Source organism: Mixophyes fleayi, chromosome 3 (genome assembly GCF_038048845.1).
Source record: "Mixophyes fleayi isolate aMixFle1 chromosome 3, aMixFle1.hap1, whole genome shotgun sequence".
Lineage (NCBI taxonomy): Eukaryota > Metazoa > Chordata > Amphibia > Anura > Limnodynastidae > Mixophyes > Mixophyes fleayi.
The window spans coordinates 117,555,000-117,578,053 of record NC_134404.1 but is presented as its reverse complement, the minus strand read 5'-3'; the positions used below and the strand labels follow the sequence as shown (position 1 = coordinate 117,578,053).

Here is a 23,054-nt window from a genome sequence, read left to right as displayed (position 1 = left end):
TTCTTAATTTAAGTTCCTTAATGAATCAGGCCCTTTGTGTTTATCAAGGAATGTCTCAAGTTCAGTGCCTTTGTCACCATTGTTTATATTGACTAGATAACACGTTGGAGTAAATCTACATTTTAGTGCAAAATCATCATTATTAACATTTATTAAGATAAGTAATAAGCAAGTAATAAATAGGGTTATATTGAAGAAGTCAATAGCATAAAAAACAGTAATTATTTTTGGTACCTAAATTGTCATTCTCTGTCAATGTACAATCCTGTATTTAATGTTAAAAGCAATCAATGGGATTTTATATGAGTAGTATTTACTGCCCAAAAGTGAAAATATTTAATTATTTAACCAACATTTTGTAACACTGGTGATATATTATCAATATTTTTTTTTGACAAATGAAAAAGCATAATATTAGAACAATATTTGATGATTTTAACATTTGTAAGTAGAAGTTTAGGTATTAATATGTTCCTGTTATGTGAGTAAAGATAAACAACTTTCAAGGATTGCACAGTCCACTCACTGAACTATTTATTTAAACCTATGCTGAAGTTTGCATTCTAGGGATTGGGTAACATCTGATGTCAGAGTTTATTGACCATTCTCTGTCCAAGCAGTGTTTTGTTTGCCCTTTATCTCTGTTCATTATTGCCTGGGATTCACTTGTTCACAGTCTCCTAAGAAGTCCCTGCTACTCAGGGTGATCACTTGCAGCAATGAGACTTCTACACATTCTGCTCCTGTGCTTGTATTGTCTCTTAGGTTCAGCTAATCAGGCTCAGACTATCGATGCATATTGTGATGACTCCTTTACCTTTGAGGCAGTAGATGAGGTGCTGAGGTCCTACAATAATGCAAAAGGAGATGGAAACCAGTTTGTTCTGAACAAAACCACAGACGCCAAGATAAAGGTAAGAAATGATCAGAATAAAGTTCATTGCATGAAAAAATCATGAGAATATATTTGCATGATCTTTCACAAAACTACAAAATTTCTGCTGGATTAGCCTCTTACTTTTTTTTGGTAGAGTAACAACCACCATGAAGAAGAAAGAGACAGATACAAAAGTAAATCACTTAAAAACAATTATTATTTCAGAGACAAGTGACTAACTTAATACATACATGACTTGCAATGTACTGTTTAATATGCTAATTTCTATTTATATTGACCTGGTGATATTATTGCGCACAAGTTAAATGCATGTAGGGGGTAAAAAGAAAAAAGAAAATTTCTCTGATGATTGACAGACTAATGTTAACCACATGCAAAGAGATCTGGGCAAATGACCCGTTGCATCAATATGAGTGACTAGGCCAGGGACATACGTGGGTAAATTTGAAACTAACTAACTTGCTTGAAAGATATAGTAATTAATAGTATTATGTAACATGCTCAATGCAGTAGTGATATGGGTTAGTAATAGAGTGGGGGAATCATTTTGTATAAGTTACAGGCAGGAAATCAGCAGATGGTTAGTTATTAGTACAAAGAGAGGTTTGAATGTAAATGGTTACTTGTAAGTTTCACAGGGAGTGTGAGCACCCTATGGTATTCATTGTTTTTTTAATGCAACTGTAAGAATATTGAAGCAGGTATGGAACGTTTTATTAACTTCAACCCACGCAAGCACAGGGAGAACATACAAACGCCACACAGATAAGGCCATAGCTGGGAATTGAACTCATGACCTTCGTGCTGTGAGGCAGAAGTACTAAGCCACTATGCTGACCCTCTTTGCATGACATTTTTCTTTCTATCCAAGATCATTGCTGATATGTTCAGTCTGGGAGCAAGGAACCAACCTTGTTCCCAGCCTCATAAGACATGCAGACACAGCTCCTAGCTGAACATGCTGGAAAGATTCAAATAAACCTGTGAATCACATTATGGGTATACCAATCTGTTTGGATGCTTGATATTAAACCAAGGCACTGGAGGACAGAGGCAAGATTGGGGGAGATGAAATTGGAGCAATTTAGCTGATGCCTTCCAGAAGTATCTGGGAATACCAGGATCCTGCAGTAACAGATAAGCCTCTATATATTTATCTATCTGGTACGCACATGAGATGTTGGTGTTGTATCACAGGGTCACCTTGATTATAAAGTATTACACTATCTTTGGCACCTCTGTTCATTCCACATGTTACACCAATTGAGCACCGGTCATTTGGGGATTTCAAGAATTGACATAGTTTGATAAGGCGGTGATAAGAAGCCATCCACTGACTAATGTGTCTATATTACACCTATATGGGGTACGCAGAATATTTACCACGCTGTACTATTGGTTTATATATCCAACAATAATTCACTATCAGGCGCCCCCTTTTTCCATTTTTCTTTCATAGGTTATTGTTTACCGGATTCACCATCTGGTTCTCTGGAGTGTTGGCAGCCATCCTGTAAATAAAAAATGTTTTTGATTTTGGGACTATTTTATAGATAGACAAGAATTGATAGGTTGAGTGCCATACTGTTACTTTTTCTCATAATATATATATATATATATATATATATATATATATATATATGAAATACATGAATACACATAGGTATAATAACAAATACAATTATATATAATAGGAGACATTGTGATGTAAATCCCAAGAATGAGTCATGCTCAAGCAATTACAGGTAGCACAAAAACACATACAAATTCTAAATAAATATACATCATAGCCATCCTAAGGATTCAGTGTAGGACATCAGAGGGACTAATGAGGTAGGTAGACAGACATAAAGCATATGATAAAGAGGACCATGCTCGTGAGAACATTCATTCTAGAGGGAGAGTGTAGTATGTGACATTTAAAGCAGGTGGGACACAATAAATCTGGTGGCTAGAGAATGCGAACGGAGTGGTAATTCTGGTGTGTATCTTGTGACAAGATCAGAGATGTAAGAAGAGGAAACCTTAGTGAGAGCTTTGTAAGTGAGGATGTGTAGCTTGAATTGAATTATGGAGGAAATGGGGAGCCAATGAAGGGTTTTCCAAAGATGGAGTAGAGGGAGAAGGGCAAAGTGCCAAGTAGAAGGTGAAGCAAGAGTCTCTTACCTTGCTGACCGTTCCTTTTCCGTCACCACCTCTGGGCCTCTCTCCCCCCCCGTCCACCCTTCCAGTCGGGGTCCCTCAGGGCTCTGTTTTGGGACCCTTACTCTTCTCTCTATACACCTCTTCCCTAGGTGAACTCATCAGCTCCTTCGGCCTCAACTATCATCTCTACGCTGACGACACTCAACTTTACCTCTCCTCTCCTGATCTCTCTCCCTCCCTCCTCTCTAGGGTGTCCACCTGCCTCTCTGCCATCTCCTCCTGGATGTCCTCTCGATTCCTCAAACTTAACCTCGCCAAAACTGAACTCATAGTCTTCCCTCCCCCTTGCACCTCCCCCCCTTCTGACCTCTCTATCACTGTCAACAACACCTCTATCTCCCCTGTCCCCCAACTTCGCTGCCTCGGGGTCATCCTTGACTCCTCTCTCTCCTTTGGCCCCCACATTCTCTCTCTTGCTAAATCCTGCCGCTTCCAGCTGCGTAACATCGCACGCATCCGGCCCTTCCTTTCCCAAGATGCCACTAAATGTCTTATTCACTCTCTGATTGTCTCCCGCATAGACTACTGTAACCTCCTCCTTACTGGCCTCCCCCACTCTCACCTCGCTCCCCTTCGATATGTACTTAACGCTGCCGCTAGGCTCATCTTCCTTTCTCACCGCTCCTCTTCTGTCTCCCCCCTCTACCAATCCCTTCACTGGCTCCCCTTACCCTACAGAATCCTGTTCAAGCTCCTCACTCTTACATACAAGGCCCTCGCCAACTCCACAGCACCCTACATCTCCTCCCTCCTCTCTATTCATGCTCCATCCCGCCCTCTCCGATCGGCCAATGACCGTTGCCTCTCTTCCCCCCTGATCACCTCCTCCCACGCGCGTATCCAAGACTTCTCCCGCGCTGCCCCCTCCACTGGAATCAGCTCCCCCGCTCCATCAGAACTTCCCCTAATCTGTCCAGTTTCAAACAGTGTTTAAAAACCCACCTTTTTCTTAAAGCTTTCCAGTCTCCCACTTAACTTCCTACCTTTTCTTCTGACTCTTCCCCCATTCCCCTTCCCCTATCCTTATCCTCCGTTCCTCCTTCTCTCCCCTGTGTCTCTCTGTCAGTCTTCCCATCCCCTTAGATTGTACGCTCCTTCGAGCAGGGTCTTCTCTCCTCCTGTCTTCACCACTTTTACTCTGCTCGCCAGCTACCTAGCCTTACTCCTTGAGGACCCTCTTCCCCCATCCCCTCTCGCTTCCTCCTCTTCCCCTGGGGGTCTCCCTCTAATCCGTGCCCTCCCTCCTTGGTGCTGTTGTTGGCTGACCTTCCCCCGCCCCTCTAGCTGTGCCTTGAGCTCACTGAGTTACTGTGATTATTGTTTACTGTTCTGTGCCGTCTCTCCTCGTATTGTTATTTCGTTTGTCTCTGCACGGCGCCGCGGATACCTAGTGGCGCCTTATAAATAAAAATTAATAATAATAATAAAAGAGTCAGAAGTAGAGAAGTAGAGATACTTAAAGAATGACATGAGAGGAAGAAGTGAACCAAGCAAATGTAGTGTCATAAAGGCCAAGGGTTACAAGAATGTAAAGGAGAAGTGAGTGATTACCAGTGTTGAAAGTAGAGATGAGCGCACTCGGATTTCTGAAATCCGAGCCCACCCGAACGTTGCCGATCCGAGTCGGATCCGAGACAGATCCGGGTATTGGCGCCAAATTCAAATCTGAAACTGAGGCTCTGACTCATAATCCCGTTGTCGGATCTCGCGATACTCGGATCCTATAAATTCCCCGCTAGTCGCCGCCATCTTCACTCGGGCATTGATCAGGGTAGAGGGAGGGTGTGTTAGGTGGTCCTCTGTCCTGCTATATCTCGTGCTGTTCAGTTCTGTTCAGTTCAGTTCAGTTCAGTTCTGTGCTGTGATGTGCTGTGCTGTGCTGTGATGTGCTGTGCTCAGTCCAGTGGTGCTGTGTCCTGTGCTCTGTCCTTCTGAGGTCAGTGGTGCTGCTGGGTCCTGTGCTGTGTCCTGTTCAGTCCAGTGGTGCTGTGTCCTGTGCTCTGTGCTTCTAGGGGCATAGTTATTTCCCCAATATTCCCAAGTGTTTAAAAAAATAAAAAAAAGTTATTTTAAAAAATACAAAAAACTAATTTAATTTTTTTTTAATTACAACAAAATTTGCACAACCAATCCTGCAGTATAAGCCCATTGGTACTGCAATATTACCAAGTTTACACATTCAGCAGTAAAAGTCCAGTGGTACTGCAATATTACAAAGTTCACACATTCTGCAGTATCAGTCCAGTGGTGCTGTGTCCTGTGCTCTGTCCTGCTGAGTTCAGTAGTGCTGCTGGGTCCTGTGCTGTGTCCTGTTCAGTCCAGTGGTGCTGTGTCCTGTGCTCTGTGCTTCTAAGGGCATAGTTATTTCCCCATTATTCCCAAGTTTTTAAAAAATAAAAAAAAAGTAATTAAAAAAATTAAAATAATTTTTTTTTAAAAAAAATAATTATAACCAAATTTGCAAAACCAATCCAGCAGTATAAGTCCATTGGTACTGCAATATTACCAAGTTCACACATTCTGCAGTATCTTGTGCTACATATAATGGAGACCAAAAATTTGGAGGATAAAGTAGGGAAAGATCAAGACCCACTTCCTCCTAATGCTGAAGCTGCTGACACTAGTCATGACATAGACGATGAAATGCCATCAACGTTGTCTTCCAAGCCCGATGCCCAATCTCGTAGTATCGGGCATGTAAAATCCAAAAACCCCAAGTTAAGAAAAAGTAGCAAAAAGAGAAACTTAAAATCATCTGAGGAGAAACATAAAGTTGCCAATATGCCATTTACGACACGGAGTGGCAAGGAACGGCTTAGGCCCTGGCCCGTGTTCATGACTAGTGGTTCAGCTTCACCCACGGATCTTAGCCCTCCTCCCCCCCCCCGCTACAAAAAATTGAAGAGAGTTATGCTGTCAGCAACAAAACAGCAAACAACTCTGCCTTCTAAAGAGAAATTATCACAAATCCCAAGGCGAGTTTAAGGGTGTTGGTGGTTGTCAAGCCTGACCTTCCCATCACTGTACGGGATGAGGTGGCTCGGGAGGAGCCTATTGATGATGTAGCTGGCGCTGTGGAGGAACTTGATGATGAGGATGGTGATGTGGTTATTGTAAATGAGGCACCAGGGGGGGAAACAGCTGATGTCCATGGGATGAAAAAGCCCGTCATGCCTGGTCAGAAGACCAAAAAATGCACCTCTTCGGTCTGGAGTTATTTTTATCCAAATCCAGACAACCAATGTATGGCCATATTTAGCTTATGTAATGCTCAAATAAGCAGGGGTAAGGATCTTGCCCACCTAGGAACATCCTCCCTTATACGTCACCTGAATAACCTTCATAGTTCAGTGGTTAGTTCAGGAACTGGGGCTAGGACCCTCATCGGTACAGGGACACCTAAATCCCGTGGTCCAGTTGGATACACACCAGCAACACCCTCCTCGTCAACTTCCTCCACGATCTCCATCAGATTCAGTCCTGCAGCCCAAGTCAGCAGCCAGACTGAGTCCTCCTCAATACGGGATTCATCCGAGGAATCCTGCAGCGGTACGCCTACTACTGCCACTGCTGCTGTTGCTGCTGTTAGTCGGTCATCTTCCCAGAGGGGAAGTCATAAGACCGCTAAGTCTTTCACAAAACAATTGACCGTCCAACAGTCGTTTGCCATGACCACAAAATAAGTAGTCACCCTATTGCAAAGCATATAACTGCGGCTGTAACTGCAATGTTGGTGATAGACGTGCGCCCGGTGTCCGCCATCAGTGGAGTGGGATTTAGAGGGTTGATGGAGGTATTGTGTCCCCGGTACCAAATCCCGTCGAGATTCCACTTCACTAGGCAGGCGATACCAAAAATGTACAGAGAAGTACGATCAAGTGTCCTCAGTGCTCTAAAAAATGCGGTTGTACCCACTGTCCACCTAACCACGGACATGTGGACAAGTGGTTCTGGGCAAACGAAGGACTATATGACTGTGACAGCCCACTGGGTAGATGTATCCCCTTCCGCAGCAACAGCAACAGCTGCATCAGTAGCAGCATCTACAAAATGGCTGCTCGTGCAAAGGCAGGCAACATTGTGTATTACAGGCTTTAATAAGAGGCACAACGCTGACAACATATTAGAGAAACTGAGGGAAATTATCTCCCAATGGCTTACCCCACTTAGCCTCTCATGGGGATTTGAGGTGTCAGACAATGCCATTAACATTGTGCGGGCATTAAATATGGGCAATTTCCAGCACGTCCCATGTTTTGCCCACACCATTAATTTGGTGGTGCAGCATTACCTCAAGAGTGACAGGGGTGTGCAGGAGATGCTTGCGGTGGCCCGCAAAATTGCTGGACACTTTCGGCATTCTGCCAGTGCCTACCGCAGGCTCGAGGCACATCAAAAAAGCATGAACCTGCCCTGCCATCACCTCAAACAAGAGGTTGTGACGCGCTGGAACTCCACCCTCTATATGCTGCAGAGGATGGAGGAGCAGCAAAAGGCCATTCAGGCCTACACAGCCACCTACAACATAGGCAAAGGAGTGGGGATGCGCCCGAGTCAAGCGCAGTGGAGACTGATTTCCGTGTTGTGCAAGGTTCTCTAGCCGTTTGAACTTGCCACACGAGAAGTCAGTTCCGACACTGCCAGCTTGAGTCAGGTCATTCCCCTGATCAGGCTGTTGCAGAAGCAGCTGGAGAAAGTGAGGGAGGAGCTGGTAAACCATTGCGATTACACCAAGCATGTAGCTCTTGTGGATGTAGCCCTTTGTATGCTTTGCCAGGATCCGAGGGTGGTCACTCTTTTAAAGTCAGAGGAATACATTCTGGCCACCGTGCTCGATCCTCGGTTTAAAGCGTATGTTGTGTCTCTGTTTCCGGCGGACACAAGTCTACAGCGGTGCAAAGACCTGCTGGTCAGGAGATTGTCCTCTGAAGAGGACCGTGACATGCCAACAGCTCCACCCTCATTTTCTTCCACATCTATGGCTGCGAGGAAAAAGCTCAGTTTTCCTAAAAGAGGCGCTGGCGGGGATGCTGATAACATCTGGTACGGACTGAAGGACCTGCCAACCATTGCAGACATGTCTACTCTCGCTGCATTGGATGCTGTCACAATAGAAAAAATTGTGGATGATTACTTTGCTGACACCATCCAAGTAGACATGTCAGACAGTCCATATTGTTACTGGCAGGAAAAAAAGGCAGTTTGGAAGCCCCTGTACAAACTGGCTCTATTTTACCTGAGTTGTCCCCCCTCCAGTGTGTACTCGGAAAGAGTTTTTAGTGCAGCGGGGAACCTGGTCAGTGAGCGGCGAAGGAGGTTGCTTCCTCACAACGTTGAAAAAATGATGTTTATAAAAATGAATAATCAATTCCTCAATGAAGTACAGCACTGCCCTCCAGATACTACAGAGGGACCTGTGGTTGTGGAGTCCAGCGGGGACGAATTGATAATGTGTGATGAGGAGGAAGTACACACTGTAGGGGGAGAGGAATCAGAGGTTGAGGATGAGGACGACATCTTGCCTCAGTAGAGCCTGTTTAGTCTGTACAGGGAGAGATGAATAGCTTTTTTGGTGTGGGGGCCCAAACAAACCAATCATTTCAGCCAAAGTTGTTTGGTAGGCCCTGTCGCTGAAATGATTGGTTTGTTAAAGTGTGCATGTCCTATTTCAACAACATAAGGGTGGGTGTGAGGGCCCAAGAACAATTCCATCTTGGAACTTTTTTTTTGCATTATATGACCAATCAACAGTCGTTTGCCATGTTCAAAAAGTAAAACCAAATTTAAACAAATTCAAGAAATTAAACCAAAAGTAAAATGCCCTGTCATAATTTAAAACAAGAGGTATTGACGTGCTCTAAAACTACTGTATTGTTGTTTATATTTTATAAACACTACACTTGAAAGCTTGAGTAACTCTCCATTGCACGAATATTTGCAACAGGGACAATTTTAGGGTTAAGAAAGTCAACAAATAACACTTCGACGCTGTCTGTCTTTATAAACACTACACTTAGAAGTTGGAGGAGGTATTGTGGCCCCGGCACCAAATTTACTACCGGGGCCACCACACTACGCAGTCAAGAAAGATAGTTGCGTATCATAGATAAAGTACATTCAGTGTTGTGGGGCAAATTGAAAAATATTCAAAATGCACTGACATTATCAAAAACAAGAGGTTTTCACACGCTGAAACTCCAACATGTATATGATGGAGAGGATGGAGGAGCAGCCGTATGTGCAGTGTAATGCAGACCTGTTGAAGGTTTTTTATATATTTTATTGTGGTGGCCAGTGTCCACTACTCTAATCAGCCCAGATACTATTTTTGGGTGTAATGCAGACCTGTTGAAGGTTTTCTATATATTTTATTGTGGTGCCCAGTGCCCACTACTCTACGCAGTCCAAATACTATTTTTGGGTGTAATTCAGACCTGTTGAAGGTTTTCTATATATTATATTGTGGTGGCCAGTGGCCAGTCCTCTACGCAGTCCAGATACTATTTTTGGGTGTAATGCAGACCTGTTGAAGGTTTTCTATATATTATATTGTGGTGGCCAGTGGCCAGTCCTCTACGCAGTCCAGATACTATTTTTTGGTGTAATTCAGACCTGTTGAAGGTTTTCTATATATTATATTGTGGTGGCCAGTGGCCAGTCCTCTACGCAGTCCAGATACTATTTTTGGGTGTAATGCAGACCTGTTGAAGGTTTTCTATATATTTTATTGTGGTGCCCAGTGCCCACTACTCTACGCAGTCCAGATACTATTTTTGTGTGTAATTCAGACCTGTTGAAGGTTTTCCATATATTATATTGTGGTGGCCAGTGGCCAGTCCTCTACGCAGTCCAGATACTATTTTTGGGTGTAATTCAGACCTGTTGAAGGTTTTCTCTATATTTTTTATTGTGGTGCCCAGAGCCCACTACTCTACGCAGTCCAGATACTATTTTTGGGTGTAATGCAGACCTGTTGAATGTTTTCTATATATTTTATTGTGGTGCCCAGTGCCCACTACTCTACGCAGTCCAGATACTATTTTTGGGTGTAATTCAGACCTGTTGAAGGTTTTCTATATATTATATTGTGGTGGCCAGTGGCCAGTCCTCTACGCAGTCCAGATACTATTTTTGGGTGTAATGCAGACCTGTTGAAGGTTTTCTATATATTATATTGTGGTGGCCAGTGGCCAGTCCTCTACGCAGTCCAGATACTATTTTTGGGTGTAATGCAGACCTGTTGAAGGTTTTCTATATATTATATTGTGGTGGCCAGTGGCCAGTCCTCTACGCAGTCCAGATACTATTTTTGGGTGTAATGCAGAACTTTTGAAGGTTTTCTATATATTTTATTGTGGTGCCCAGTGCCCACTACTCTACGCAGTGCAGATACTATTTTTGGGTGTAATTCAGACCTGTTGAAGGTTTTCTATATATTATATTGTGGTGGCCAGTGGCCAGTCCTCTACGCAGTCCAGATACTATTTTTGGGTGTAATTCAGACCTGTTGAAGGTTTTCTATATATTTTATATTGTGGTGCCCAGTGCCCACTACTCTACGCAGTCCAGATACTATTTTTGGGTGTAATGCAGACCTGTTGAAGGTTTTCTATATATTATATTGTGGTGGCCAGTGGCCAGTCCTCTACGCAGTCCAGATACTATTTTTGGGTGTAATTCAGACCAGTTGATGGGTTTTTAATTATATTGTGGGGAACACTCCTCTACGCAGTCCAGAAAGATACCTCGTTGCAACGTTTTGTACTAAAAAAAAAAAAATATTGTGAGGTGTTAGGTGTTCAGAATAGCCTTTAAATTAGTGGAAATTATTGTTATTGAATGTTATTGAGGTTAATAATAGCGTAGGAGTGAAAATAAGCCCAAAAACTTGATTTTTACACTTTTTAGTTTTTATTCAAAAAAAATCCGAATCCAAAACCTTAAATCCGAACCAAAACCTTTCGGCAGGTGTTTTGGGAAACAAATCCGAACCCAAAACATCGCGAAAATCCGGATCCAAAACACAAAACACGAGACCTCAATAGTCGCCGGTGCACACCCCTTGTTGAAAGTGGTGGAGAGGTCAAGGAGTTAAAGAAGAGAGTTGACAGTGGTGAAGAGAATTGCTGGACAGGGATTTGAAGCAGGTTCATTTGGTGAGAGAGATAGTGATGTATTAGGAAGAAAGGTTGAATGTGAAGTGAATGTAGTTAGCAAGCATCAGAGTGGGATTTTCTCTAATGGCGCTCCTCAGAGTGGATACAGTTCTGAAGATAGAGTCTGTGAGGATTGCCAGGGTATATGTTTGAATGCCAGGGTATATGTTTGAAGGCCCAGGGATGAAGTGAGGTTGCTGGGGCTGATATTCCAGAGTAACAAAGAGTGTGGTGGTGTTGTAGAGGGAGATGGCTGCATTGGGACAGGACTGGGAAGAAAAAGGAAGAAGGAGGGCTTCTTTGGAAGTCAAGAATGGAATAGGGTCAAGACTATAATGATGCTTGTGTTCACATGACTTTGGGCATGGATGAGGGAGCCGGAAGCAGGAGGAAAGGATATAGTGTGGGAATACTAACTTAGAGATGGTAGACATGTCACAGTGCTGGGGAAAGACTCAATCAAGTCAGTGACCATCGCAGTGGGTGGTGGACAAGGCCCATTGGTAGAGGTTCTACAAGGAGGTGTGGATTAGGAGGTTAGTGTCAACTCTGCTGATAGGTATGTTGGTGTGGATAGTTAAATCACAGAGAATGAGAGTGCGCAGGTCAGCAGAGAGATAACGTTTTCTAGCTATTTGGGGGGGAAAGGGGGCCACCAGGCAGGTGATAGATAACTGCGATACCGAGATGAAGTGTAAAGAACAGATGAATGGAGTGAACTTCACATGATGAGAAGTAGAGAGAGGGATCAGGGGGATAGAAAGGCCGTGCAATTAGTACAGCAGGCTAATTAGAATAGAGGATAGAGGATGCAGGAAGATGAGATAACAGTTAAAAAAACAAACTTATTTCTGTGAGAATCAGGAGATGAGATAACAGTTCAGTGAGGTATGAATCAAAAATTCTAGATTAAGATCATATTTCACACTGCTTAGTTGCCCGCTTGCAGTGCTTTTACTTTGAGGAAAAAAGCGTCCCTGATAATTTTTACCAAATGTTGGCAACAATGCACTAGTGACTCCTTCCAAAATTTAGTATGAGGGGCATTAACTTCTAGTAACGTTTTAATAAACAATATCACAAATTAAGAATACCTATGAAATCTTTGCAAAATATGTTGCTCATGTGACAAGTTTAAATTTTGTGACTCAAAATGTACATGATTAGCCATGTTGACAACTAGCATCTAGGACTAAAAATGTTGCCAGGGGTGACTTTCTCTTTGCATTAATGTGAAGTTCACAGGTGAGGGCCATTGAGTATAACCAGGGCTGCCATCAGGGGGCTATAGGAAATACTGAAATATGGGGCCTGACAGCAGAATGGGCCCTGACCAGCCCAGGACCCAAACTAACATATTAGGAGGGGGTCGGGGACATTGGTAGTGAATTAAGGGATGAGGTGGGCTCCCTTTTTAGGCAACACCTGCTGTTGAGATGTAAGCGGTGTGAGTGGGAGGCCTCCTTACTGAATTATGAGCTCTGGCAGCATGCACCCTTGTAGGCTGCGCATCTGCCTCCACTCCCAAGATGTGGGGGGCACCACGGCTGCCTCTATATGCTCAAGTCCCCCAGGTATGCATCTTCCTGTACAGAGAGCCACGACACGGTGGAGTGGTGCCCAGCTTCCTGCAGCATCGCTTAGCGAATGAAGTCATGATGCTGTCTTTGGAGAGGAGCTCAAAGTAGCCAGCAACAAGCAGAGAAGAAGAAAAGCAGAGTGATGATAAAACTACTGGAGGGGTTAGATAGAACCTGGAATGGGTTGTGGCTGTGAGGATAATTTAAAAATAGGAGTGGGGTGAGAGAAGAGAAAAAGGGGAGCCCTTTTTGTCGCATTTGTACTTGGCCCTGCAGCAGGGGCGGATTGGGAACTCAAAGTGGCCCTGGAAAAAATTGTGGAAGTGGCCTCGTGTGGGCGACCGAAATCAACTGGAGGCAGGGCTAACACAAAAGGAGGCAGGAATAGTACAAAGCTGGCTATACCCCTAGAGGTCTGCCTAGCTCTGTAAAGCGATATGCTGCCCATTAAATACCACCCTTCCCCCAACATTACCAACCATGGGACAAACATGTCTAAATTGGGACAATTGGGAGGTATGATTATTGGCTCACCCACATAATGACTGCCTCCTCTGTGCACAGGTGATGGGTATCCTTTGACTAATACATTGAAAATAGGACAAAAGGAGCAACTCATTTTATCTATAGCAAACCTATAGCAGAAAATGTAATCACAATATCAGGGGCGGACTGGCCATCTGGCACTTCTGGCAAATGCCAGAAGGGCCGATGGCTATATGGGCCGGCCCGACTCCCCCTGTCTTCTTGGTGGCTGGAGGAACCAGCCACCTCTGCTGCGCGCTCCCCAGCTCCCTCCCCCGTTATGCTGTGCAGCCAGTTACACTGGTGAGTTTCCTGTCTTTTTTAATTTGTTTTTTTTTCTTACGGAAGAGGGGGGGGTGCCGCGATTCTCGGGGGGGGGGTCGCAGGGGTGCCGCGATTTTCGGGGGGGGGGGGATGCCGCGATTTTCGGGCGGGGGTGCCCGCGATTTTCAGGGGGGGGTCGCGGGGGTGCCGCGATTTTTGGGCGGGGGTGCCCGCGATTTTCAGGTTGGGGGGGTCGCGGGGGTGCCGCGATTTTCAGGGGCGGGGGTGCCCGCGATTTTCAGGGGGGGGAGTGGTCGCGGGGGTGCCGCGATTTTCGGGGGTAAGAGCCAGGGGGTGCTGGGAAAGGGGGTGAGAGCCAGGGGGTGCTTGGAGAGGGGGTGAGAGAGCCGGAGGGGTGCTGGGAAAGGAGGTGAGAGAGCCGAAGGGGGTGCTGGGAAAGGGGGTGAGAGCCAGGGGGTGTTGGGAGAGGGGGTGAGAGAGCCGAAGGGGGTGCTGGGAAAGGGGGTGAGAGAGCGGAAGGGGGTGCTGGGAAAGGGGTTGAGAGCCAGGGGGTGCTGGGAGAGGGGGTGAGAGAGCCGAAGGGGGTGCTGGGAGAGGGGGTGAGAGAGCCAAAGGGGGTGCTGGGAGAGGGGGTGAAAGAGCCAGGCGGTGCTGGGAGAGGGGGTGAGAGCCGAAGGGGGTGAGAGAGCGGAAGGGGGTGCTGGTAAAGGGGGTGAGAGAGCTGAAGGTGGTGCTGGGAGAGGGGGTGAGAGAGCTGAAGGGGGTGCTGGGAGAGAGGGTGAGAGAGTGGAAGGGGGTGCTGGGAAAGGGGGTGAGAGCCAGGGGGTACTGGGAGAGGGGGTGAGAGAGCCAAAGGGGGTGCTGGGAAAGGGGGTGAGAGAGCCGAAGGGGGTGAGAGAGCGGAAGGGGGTGCTGGGAAAGGGGGTGAGAGAGCTGAAGGCGGTGCTGGGAGAGGGGGTGAGAGAGCCGAAGGGGGTGCTGGGAAAGGAGGTGAGAGAGCCGAAGGGGGTGAGAGAGCCAGGGTGGTAGGGGGTGCAGGAAGAGGAGTGAGAGAGCCGGGGGGTAGAGGGTGCAGGAAGACGTGTGAGAGAGCCAGGGGAGTAGGTGGTACAGGAAGATGTGTGAGAGCCAGCGGAGAAGGTGGTTCAGGGGGTTAAGTGAGAGGAACAAAGGAGAAGATGGTGCAGGGACATAGGTAAAAGAAAGTGTAAAGGGAGAGACATCTTAAGAATGGGAATGTCAGGGATGCAGCCATCATAAAACACAAGTAGTAATGAAGAATGGAAATGCACAGAGGGGACAAGTGTTAAAAAAAATAAAAAATCAAGCCTTCATACTCCATTCACTTATATTTTCTATACCCCCACTGCCCTCTATTCCTGCTCCCGACTGCCTGTGTGAGCTGACAGCTGCTGATCCCTCCTCGCCCAGCGCGCCCACTAGGAGAACAGAACACAGGATGCCATAATCAGGTAAGTTCATATATTTTCTCGTGTGCAATATGTTTTTAACCATCCTTTCTTGAACTGGGGACACTACAGCGTATCCAATAATGTTTAACACTATGTATTGCTCATTATTGCGCTGTAATGTTTTTTGCATATTTATCTGTACGGAGATTTTTAATTAAGAGGAAAAAACATTGCTTGTCATAAATTTTATCTGTAATTGTGTCAATATATCTATTTTTGTTTGCATTGTAAATGATGTATTAAGCTGCTCTTGGGACTCACACTCAGTATCTGATATGCTGTAGCAATTTTTATTTGTGAATGAGTTTTTATCTGAGCTTTACTAATGATTTGGGGGCACTACTATGCCATAATATGATTTGTGGGCACTTCTGCATGACCAAATATGAATTGAGGGTAATACGATGTGGCATAATATGACCTTGGGGCACTACGATGTGGCATAATATGAACTGGGCACACTACGGTGTGGCATCATATGAACTTCTGCCAAAGGCAAGTCTTTAATTGTTGAATATGATGGGAGCCCAAAGAAGTTGCTGTATCGGGGCCCAAAATTCCTCTTGTCAGCCCTGCCTGTGAGTCAAGGGGGTAGACGCCTCCAGGTAAATAATCTAAATGTTTCCTATCTAATCAAACTGATGGATCACATCCAATTATTTCTCACCCACCTCCTCTACCCCCCTTAATTTATATACTGTGTTATTTAAAATGAATAGAAAAGACGCATATCCAATTACTGTAGTAAAACAAAAATATATTTCTCTGACATTTTGCTGTAGATGGAAATACTTTTAATGCGGCCGTGTGGGTTCAACTGATCATTCAATAGTTATGTTTTTTTTAGATATATGTTAGTTTTATTTCATGTGGAATGATTCATGAAAATTCTGCCGTTACTATTTAATTGAGGTAAAAGGGTACCTGTTACCTATATGTGTGTGTAAGTACTCTGTTCGTTGTTGCTATTTTGTGGAAGATTTGAAAAAAGCAAAACATTGTTTCCTACAGTGGCGTCTGTATAATTGGTGGTATTGCTGTAGTATGGGGTGGCGTGCTGGTGGCAATGTTGTAGTGTGTTTGGTGCTTAGTATTGCTAATAAGTAGGAGAGGGTATTGCTATAATGTGGGGGGTGATGCCGGTTGCTGTAATGTGTGGGGTGATGCCGGTTGCTGTAATGTGGGGATGATTGATGTAGTATGAGTGTGTGTGGGGGGTTATTTATTGCTGTAATTTGGGTACTAATAATGTATTGTCATGGTGTTTATTGATGTAATTGGGGTGCTAATAATGTTATGTTGAGGGTCATTAGGAGAAATAAATACCCCCCCCCCCCCACACACACTCATACTACATCATGTTGTACTGCACCAGCATCAGTGTGCAACAATATAGTGCATGGAGCCCACAACACGTGGGCCTGTGTGCTTTAAATGCCAGGGCTGATTTTTAGTCCCAGTCCGGCCCTGCACAATATACATATTAGTAATAACGGTGCAGATAAACTGCCAATATAGAAAAATACAGTTGGCAGACTGTCCTGCTCTCTCCTACCTGCTCTTGTTGCTTTCCCTACCTGTGGCTGTTGGTGTCTTTTGCTCAGTTGCTGCTTGTCTGGATCCTGGGGCCCTATTCAGGGAAAAAAATGGACACATGAAATCTAGAAAACTCCAACCAGCTCCAGCATTAAATCAATAGCACCCACATTTAATTAATAGGCCTCCCTCCAGCCCCAACATTATAATAATAGTATTCACATTTGATAAATAGATCTATTAGCCTCCAACCAGCCCTGACATTAAATTAATAGTATTCCCATTTAATAAATAAACCTATTTCCCTACATCCAAACAAGAACAGAAATAAATAACATTTAAGTTTAATAATTCATATTCACATTTAATTAATAGACTTCATTCTCCCCAAACTCAGAACCACTTTCAATTAATAGCCCTCAAACCACCCCATCTGTAATTAATATCCCCCCACTATTTAAATAAATTGCCCCACCATCACCACACAAATAAAATAGCAACCAATTAGCCTCTACCTCACACCCACATTATATTACCGTAAGCCCCCGTGCCCTCACACCCATTACATTGACATAAAAACCCTGCCCTCACACACACACATACACACATACATACATAACAATGATTATAAGCCTCCTGCCCTCACACACACACACACACACACACACACACACACACACACACACACACACACACACACACACACATACATAACAATGATTATAAGCCTCCTGCCCTCACACACACACACACACACACACACACACATACATAACAATGATTATAAGTCTCCTGCCTTCACACACACACATACATACACACATACATACATAACAATGATTATAAGCCTCCTGCCCTCACACACACACACACACACACACATACATAACAATGATTATAAGCCTCCTGCCCTCACACACACACACACACACACATACATAACAATAATTATAAGCCTCCTGCCCTCACACACACACACGCACACATACATACATAACAATGATATAAGTCTCCTGCCCTCCCACACACACACACACACACACACACACACACACACACACACACACACATACATAACAATGATATAAGCCTCCTGCCCTCACACACACACATACATACATAACAATGATATAAGTCTCCTGCCCTCACACACACACACATACATACATAACAATGATATCAGCCTCCTGCCCTCACACATACATACATACATACATAACAATGATATCAGCCACCTGCCCTCACACACACACACACACATACATAACAATGATATCAGCCTCCGGCCCTCACACACACACATACATACATACATACATAACAATGATATAAGCCTTCAGCCCTCACACATACATAACAATGATATAAGCCCCTTGCCCTCACATACACATACATACATTAATATAAGTCACTTGCCCTCACACTTTACACTGAATTAAACCCGCCGCCTTCATACTTACCTTGTTGAAGCCGCGTTTCCTGTAGTGCACACATGGGACGGCACCGGTCACATGGTGCGTGTCCCATGTGACATCTGGGATAGGACGAGGCCACGCATAGGGGGAGGGAGGTAAGCAGGAGAAGATCCGCGGCCACTAGGTAGTCCACCGCTGGCACCCTGAGCATGTTCCCCCGATCCCCCCCTCTCCGTCTGTGCTGGAGGGCACTGCTGACATGCAGTTATCCCAGCAGTCCGGAGATTTAAAAAAAAAAAAATGTAATGCGAAAAAAAAGATTACATCAGGAGGCAAATGAACGGCCTCATACCATCGGCCTCCCGGTAAAATTCCCGGTATGGCCGATGGCCAATCCGCCCCTGCCCTGCAGTTTCTGGTGGCAGCCCCGACTACAAGGAGCTATTTTAGCAGGATAGAGGAGAGTTGCACCAGACAGATCCAGGGACCTGCCAAGTAAGAAGTCTAATGTACAGCCGAAAATACTTTTTCTTCAGTTTAACATACTGGACTTTTAAAAACTAAAGGGCTCAATGAAAAGTGGATGTCGTCTTTTTTTTTTGCATAAGGTACACATTTCGATACTGAACATTCTAACTGAACATACACTTGCTTAAGTCCATAAATACAATTTTGTGCGTCTTTCACTTGCACATCCCTATACCTTGAGAATGGAAAAGTGCCCAGCAGGGGCAGGCAAGCATAGGCCGATTACAGTAACGGCATGTTCACATAATGTGACACAATTAGCAATTATCTGCAGAAACACCTGTTTGGGAAGCATATCTCTTTCCAGGGCTGGTACAAGGATATGCACATATAGCAGCACTATCTAGCCTCCTCTGATTGGCTGTTTCCCTATAGATGACAGTACTTAAATAATTAGCTTCATGGCTACATTATAATAAGTCACTGCCAGGGGAGGGCTGGCAGATTTCAGCCCGGGGGGCAAGCACACAGCAGCGGCCCTTCCTTAAAGGGTGGTTTTTGGTACAATATATTTATCTATATAAAAAGAAGCTATTGTAGTGTTGCTTAATCCATATATCTATATATATTTTTATGCCCAGGCCCAGAGCTGGATTAAGGCTCTGGGGGGCCTGGGCACTTTAGACTGGGTAACCCCCTATGATGTAGCATGGTTATTATTTTAGAGAAATACACAGGCAATACTGTGTGCACTACTGTTCGGTGCACACAGCTCTGCCTTCACGAGCAGTACATGGTGAAGTGGGACATACCTCCCAACTGTCCTAAGTGAAACAGTCACCCAAGTTCGGGACTGTCTCACCAGATTCAGGACAGTTGGCAGACTGTCCTGCTTTCTCCTACCTGTCTTGTCACTGTCACCACTTGTGGCTGCTGGTTACTTTAGCTCATTTGCTGGTTGTCTGGATCCTGGAATGTTAGAGGCCCTATTTGGAAAAAAAATGGGTACATGAAACTTAGAAAACTCCAACCAGTCCCGATGTTAAATCAATAGCACTCACGTTTTATATTAGACCTCCCTCCAGCCACAACATTAAAATAATATTCACATTTGCTAAATATATCTCTTTCTCTCCAACCAACCCTGACATTAAATAGAAAACACATTTAATATATAAACCTATTCCCCTCCCTCCAAACAGCCCCAACATAATTTAAATAGCATTTACATTTAACAAATATTACCATTTCCCACAACAATCACAGGCATTAAAAAAACATAATAAATAGACCTCAATTTCCACAACCAGCCCACAATTAATAAATAGCTCCCAAACCACCCCAGCATTAAATTAAAGGTCTAATTACCCCATTATAAATTCATAGGCCCCACTATTAAATGAAATTGCCCCACCATCACCCCACAAATAAAATAGCACCCAATAATTAGCCCCCACTTGCACACAATTAAATTAATAGCCTACCCCCCACATTATATTAAGACCCTCCCCTCCCTTCCACTCTACATTCATTTACTGGCCCCCCACACACTAGATTCATTTACTGCCCCCCCCCTCCCCCCCCACACACACAGCATTCATTTACCGGCCCCCACACACTTTGCATTCAGTTACTGGCCCTTCACACACACACACACACACAATATATACTGGCCCCATACATTTTATATATATATATATATATATATATATATATATATATATATATATATATACACAAGTTAACCCGTGCATGATACTCATGCATTCTAGTTAAATCAAGCTACTTAAGGTGTTAAAAAGGTTCTTGTCATGCATTTGGGGCTAGGCCAGGCCTCCTCAGGGCAAGAGCGTTACTTCCCGACGTAAGCGCCCTTTTTTAACGTGGTTTTGGCCACATGTCACCACCTCATCATTCTTCTCCATCACCTCATCCTTCATTTTCATTGCCACATCTATCCAGATGTCTATCTAGACACAGGGATCTCTCTCAGCGGTCCTGAGTATCACACTCCTCTGACTCTGTCACCCCCGGCAACCACCAACCACTCCCAACTGTCACCCCCGGCAACCACCAACCACTCCCAACTGTCACTTTTCCTTCAAGAAATATATATATATATTTTTAAAATCTTTATAAACACTTTTAACAATTAACAAATTTAATTAACAAATTAAAAACATCTTAGTATACCAAATTTCAGCCCTTTCTGAATTTTTTTTTCCACACACTAAGAATTTAGTAGGTCAGTATATAACTCCGCCCAGCAGGTGGCGCTGCAGCTTGGTTTTATTTTTTCCACACACAGACAGACTAACACACGCCACTAAGCATTTATATTATAGATATATATATATATATAAATATATATATATATATATATACAATATGCTGCCACACACACACATACAATATACTGGCCCCATACTCATATATATATATACACAATATGCTGACACATACAATATGCTGCTGCCACACATACCAGATGCTGCTGACACTGACACACACACATACATACAAGATGCTGCTGACACAGACACACACACATACATACAAGATTCTGCTGACACTGACACACACACATACATACATGCATGATGCTACTGACACTTATACATACATACATACATAATGCTACTGACACTCATACATACATGATGCTACTGACACATCCCCCCGCACCCCGCACTTACCTTGTTCTATCCGCGCGGCGCGCTCTGCAGTCTTCTGGCATGGGACGGCACCTATCACGTGGTGCGTGTCCCATGTGACAACAGAAGCAGGCCTATCGGGAGGGAAGATGGGCTGTCGGCAGCAGCCAATGAGAAGGTGGCTGGTCCCGGAGAAGGGGCCAGCCACCGAGTAAGTGAAGTTAGGGCTGGCCCAAACTTCAGTTTTTTGGGTCCGGCTCGGGGGACATCTGCCCCCCTGCCCCCCTCCCCAGCCCGCCCCTGGTCACGGCTGTCCAACTGAACATATGCATGTAAATGCCATATTTCTTGCATGCCTCTTTTACTACACACTTTCGAAGCACAAATGCATCCCCCTAAATAGTTTTGGGTGGACTCCTCCTTTGAAAGTAAACTGAAAAGTCTATGTCCATGTAAATTAAGGCAAATGTGTATTCCTGTTTTTGTGGAGCAGTGGAAAAACATAATTTTATTTTGCGGAATGAGATTTATTGAAAAAATTAGATAAAGGGATGGAGAGGCCACATTTTAGGGGTGCTCCTTATTTTTGTAAGTGCTACTTGAAGCTATATAATAAAATCAACCAAAACACAGTGGTACATATAATAAAGATAGCCATAATGCACCCTAACTCTTATGACAATTTAAGCCATAAATATATCTAAACCAAACAGAGTTTTAACAGAAAAAAATGAAAAGTTTTATTTAACAAAATGGGGTGATATTAAAGTTCTAGTTGGTCAGATTTTGATGTGACGTTTAAACTTTTGCCCAATACACCTCTTAGATTTTTCAGTCTCTCTGACACTTCCAGTTTGCAGAAGTGCAGAGTAGACAATGGCCTAATTTAGAGTTAGGAGTAAATTAAGTTAGACGGTGTAGTTTTGCACCTTGGTAAAACCGTGTTGCCCTGCAGGAATAGCAGATTAAATATGTACACAGATGTATAGTTGGCTGGAGGGAGCATCCTAACTCAACTCTAAATCATAGACTAAAAGTAAATCTGCTAAGATAACTGGATACTTTTAAAGATAGCCATGGAGTCAGGAGTATGGTAAAATATAAATTTATAAATTTTATTATAGCAAAAACACAGGCCAGATAATGTAAGGTATAAACAAACAGAAATCTTTGCCTAGATAACAGGTAAACTAAGTAAGCAAATACTGGAATGCAGACCATTCCAGGCAAAGCAGGAAATATGCAGACACAGGTAAACTTAACTGGGAAATTCAGACAAACTGTGAGCTGGAAATGATGGTAATCAGCCAGGTCCACCTACTCATGGAAACAGAACACTGGTTAGCAGGATAGCCAAATCACAGTAACATAAGATCAGAATGGCTGTAACATAGTAGACTGCAATTCAAGGAAAACAATCAATGACCAGCAAGGTGCATGGTAAGGGGCAGGAATAAGGCAAATAGTCAAAGAAGCAGGTGATTAAACAGGGGGGTGAGATTAACAGCTGAAGGTGAGGAGAAAAAGTCAGAGTATAACATCAGCACCTCTGGTAGCACAGAGGTGCTGCAGGCCTGATTCAAAATAGGGACAGAGTGCTAACAGCTGCCCAGTATTTGGTTTACGGGCACCATTTAGCTGGATCTTCTCTGTAAACCATGCTTGCCAACTTTGGGGGAGGTGGGCGTGTGGAGTGGGGCTTACTGAATCGCATCATCATGGCCCCACCCCTAACCTGCCATAATCTTTCTAGGCCTATAACGACAGGAGGCGGGGCTACGATGACGTGAAAATAGCGTGATAAGCCCCACCTCTCTATTAACAGTAACCGGAAGGTTTGCTTGCTCTCCTGGGGTCTCT

The 23,054-nt window shown here is 44.2% G+C and overlaps 1 protein-coding gene across 1 annotated transcript in view; it reads left to right on the top strand.

Moving 5' to 3' along the window:
- Window positions 1-639: 639 nt before the first annotated feature.
- LOC142143937 (T-kininogen 2-like) overlaps window positions 640-23,054 on the top strand; it is a 72,275-nt gene continuing 49,860 nt past the window's right edge. The window contains exon 1 of the mRNA XM_075202226.1: window positions 640-914. Within this exon, the coding sequence (XP_075058327.1) occupies window positions 720-914 (195 nt within the window). The 5' untranslated portion in view covers window positions 640-719. The remainder of the gene's footprint in view (window positions 915-23,054) is intronic.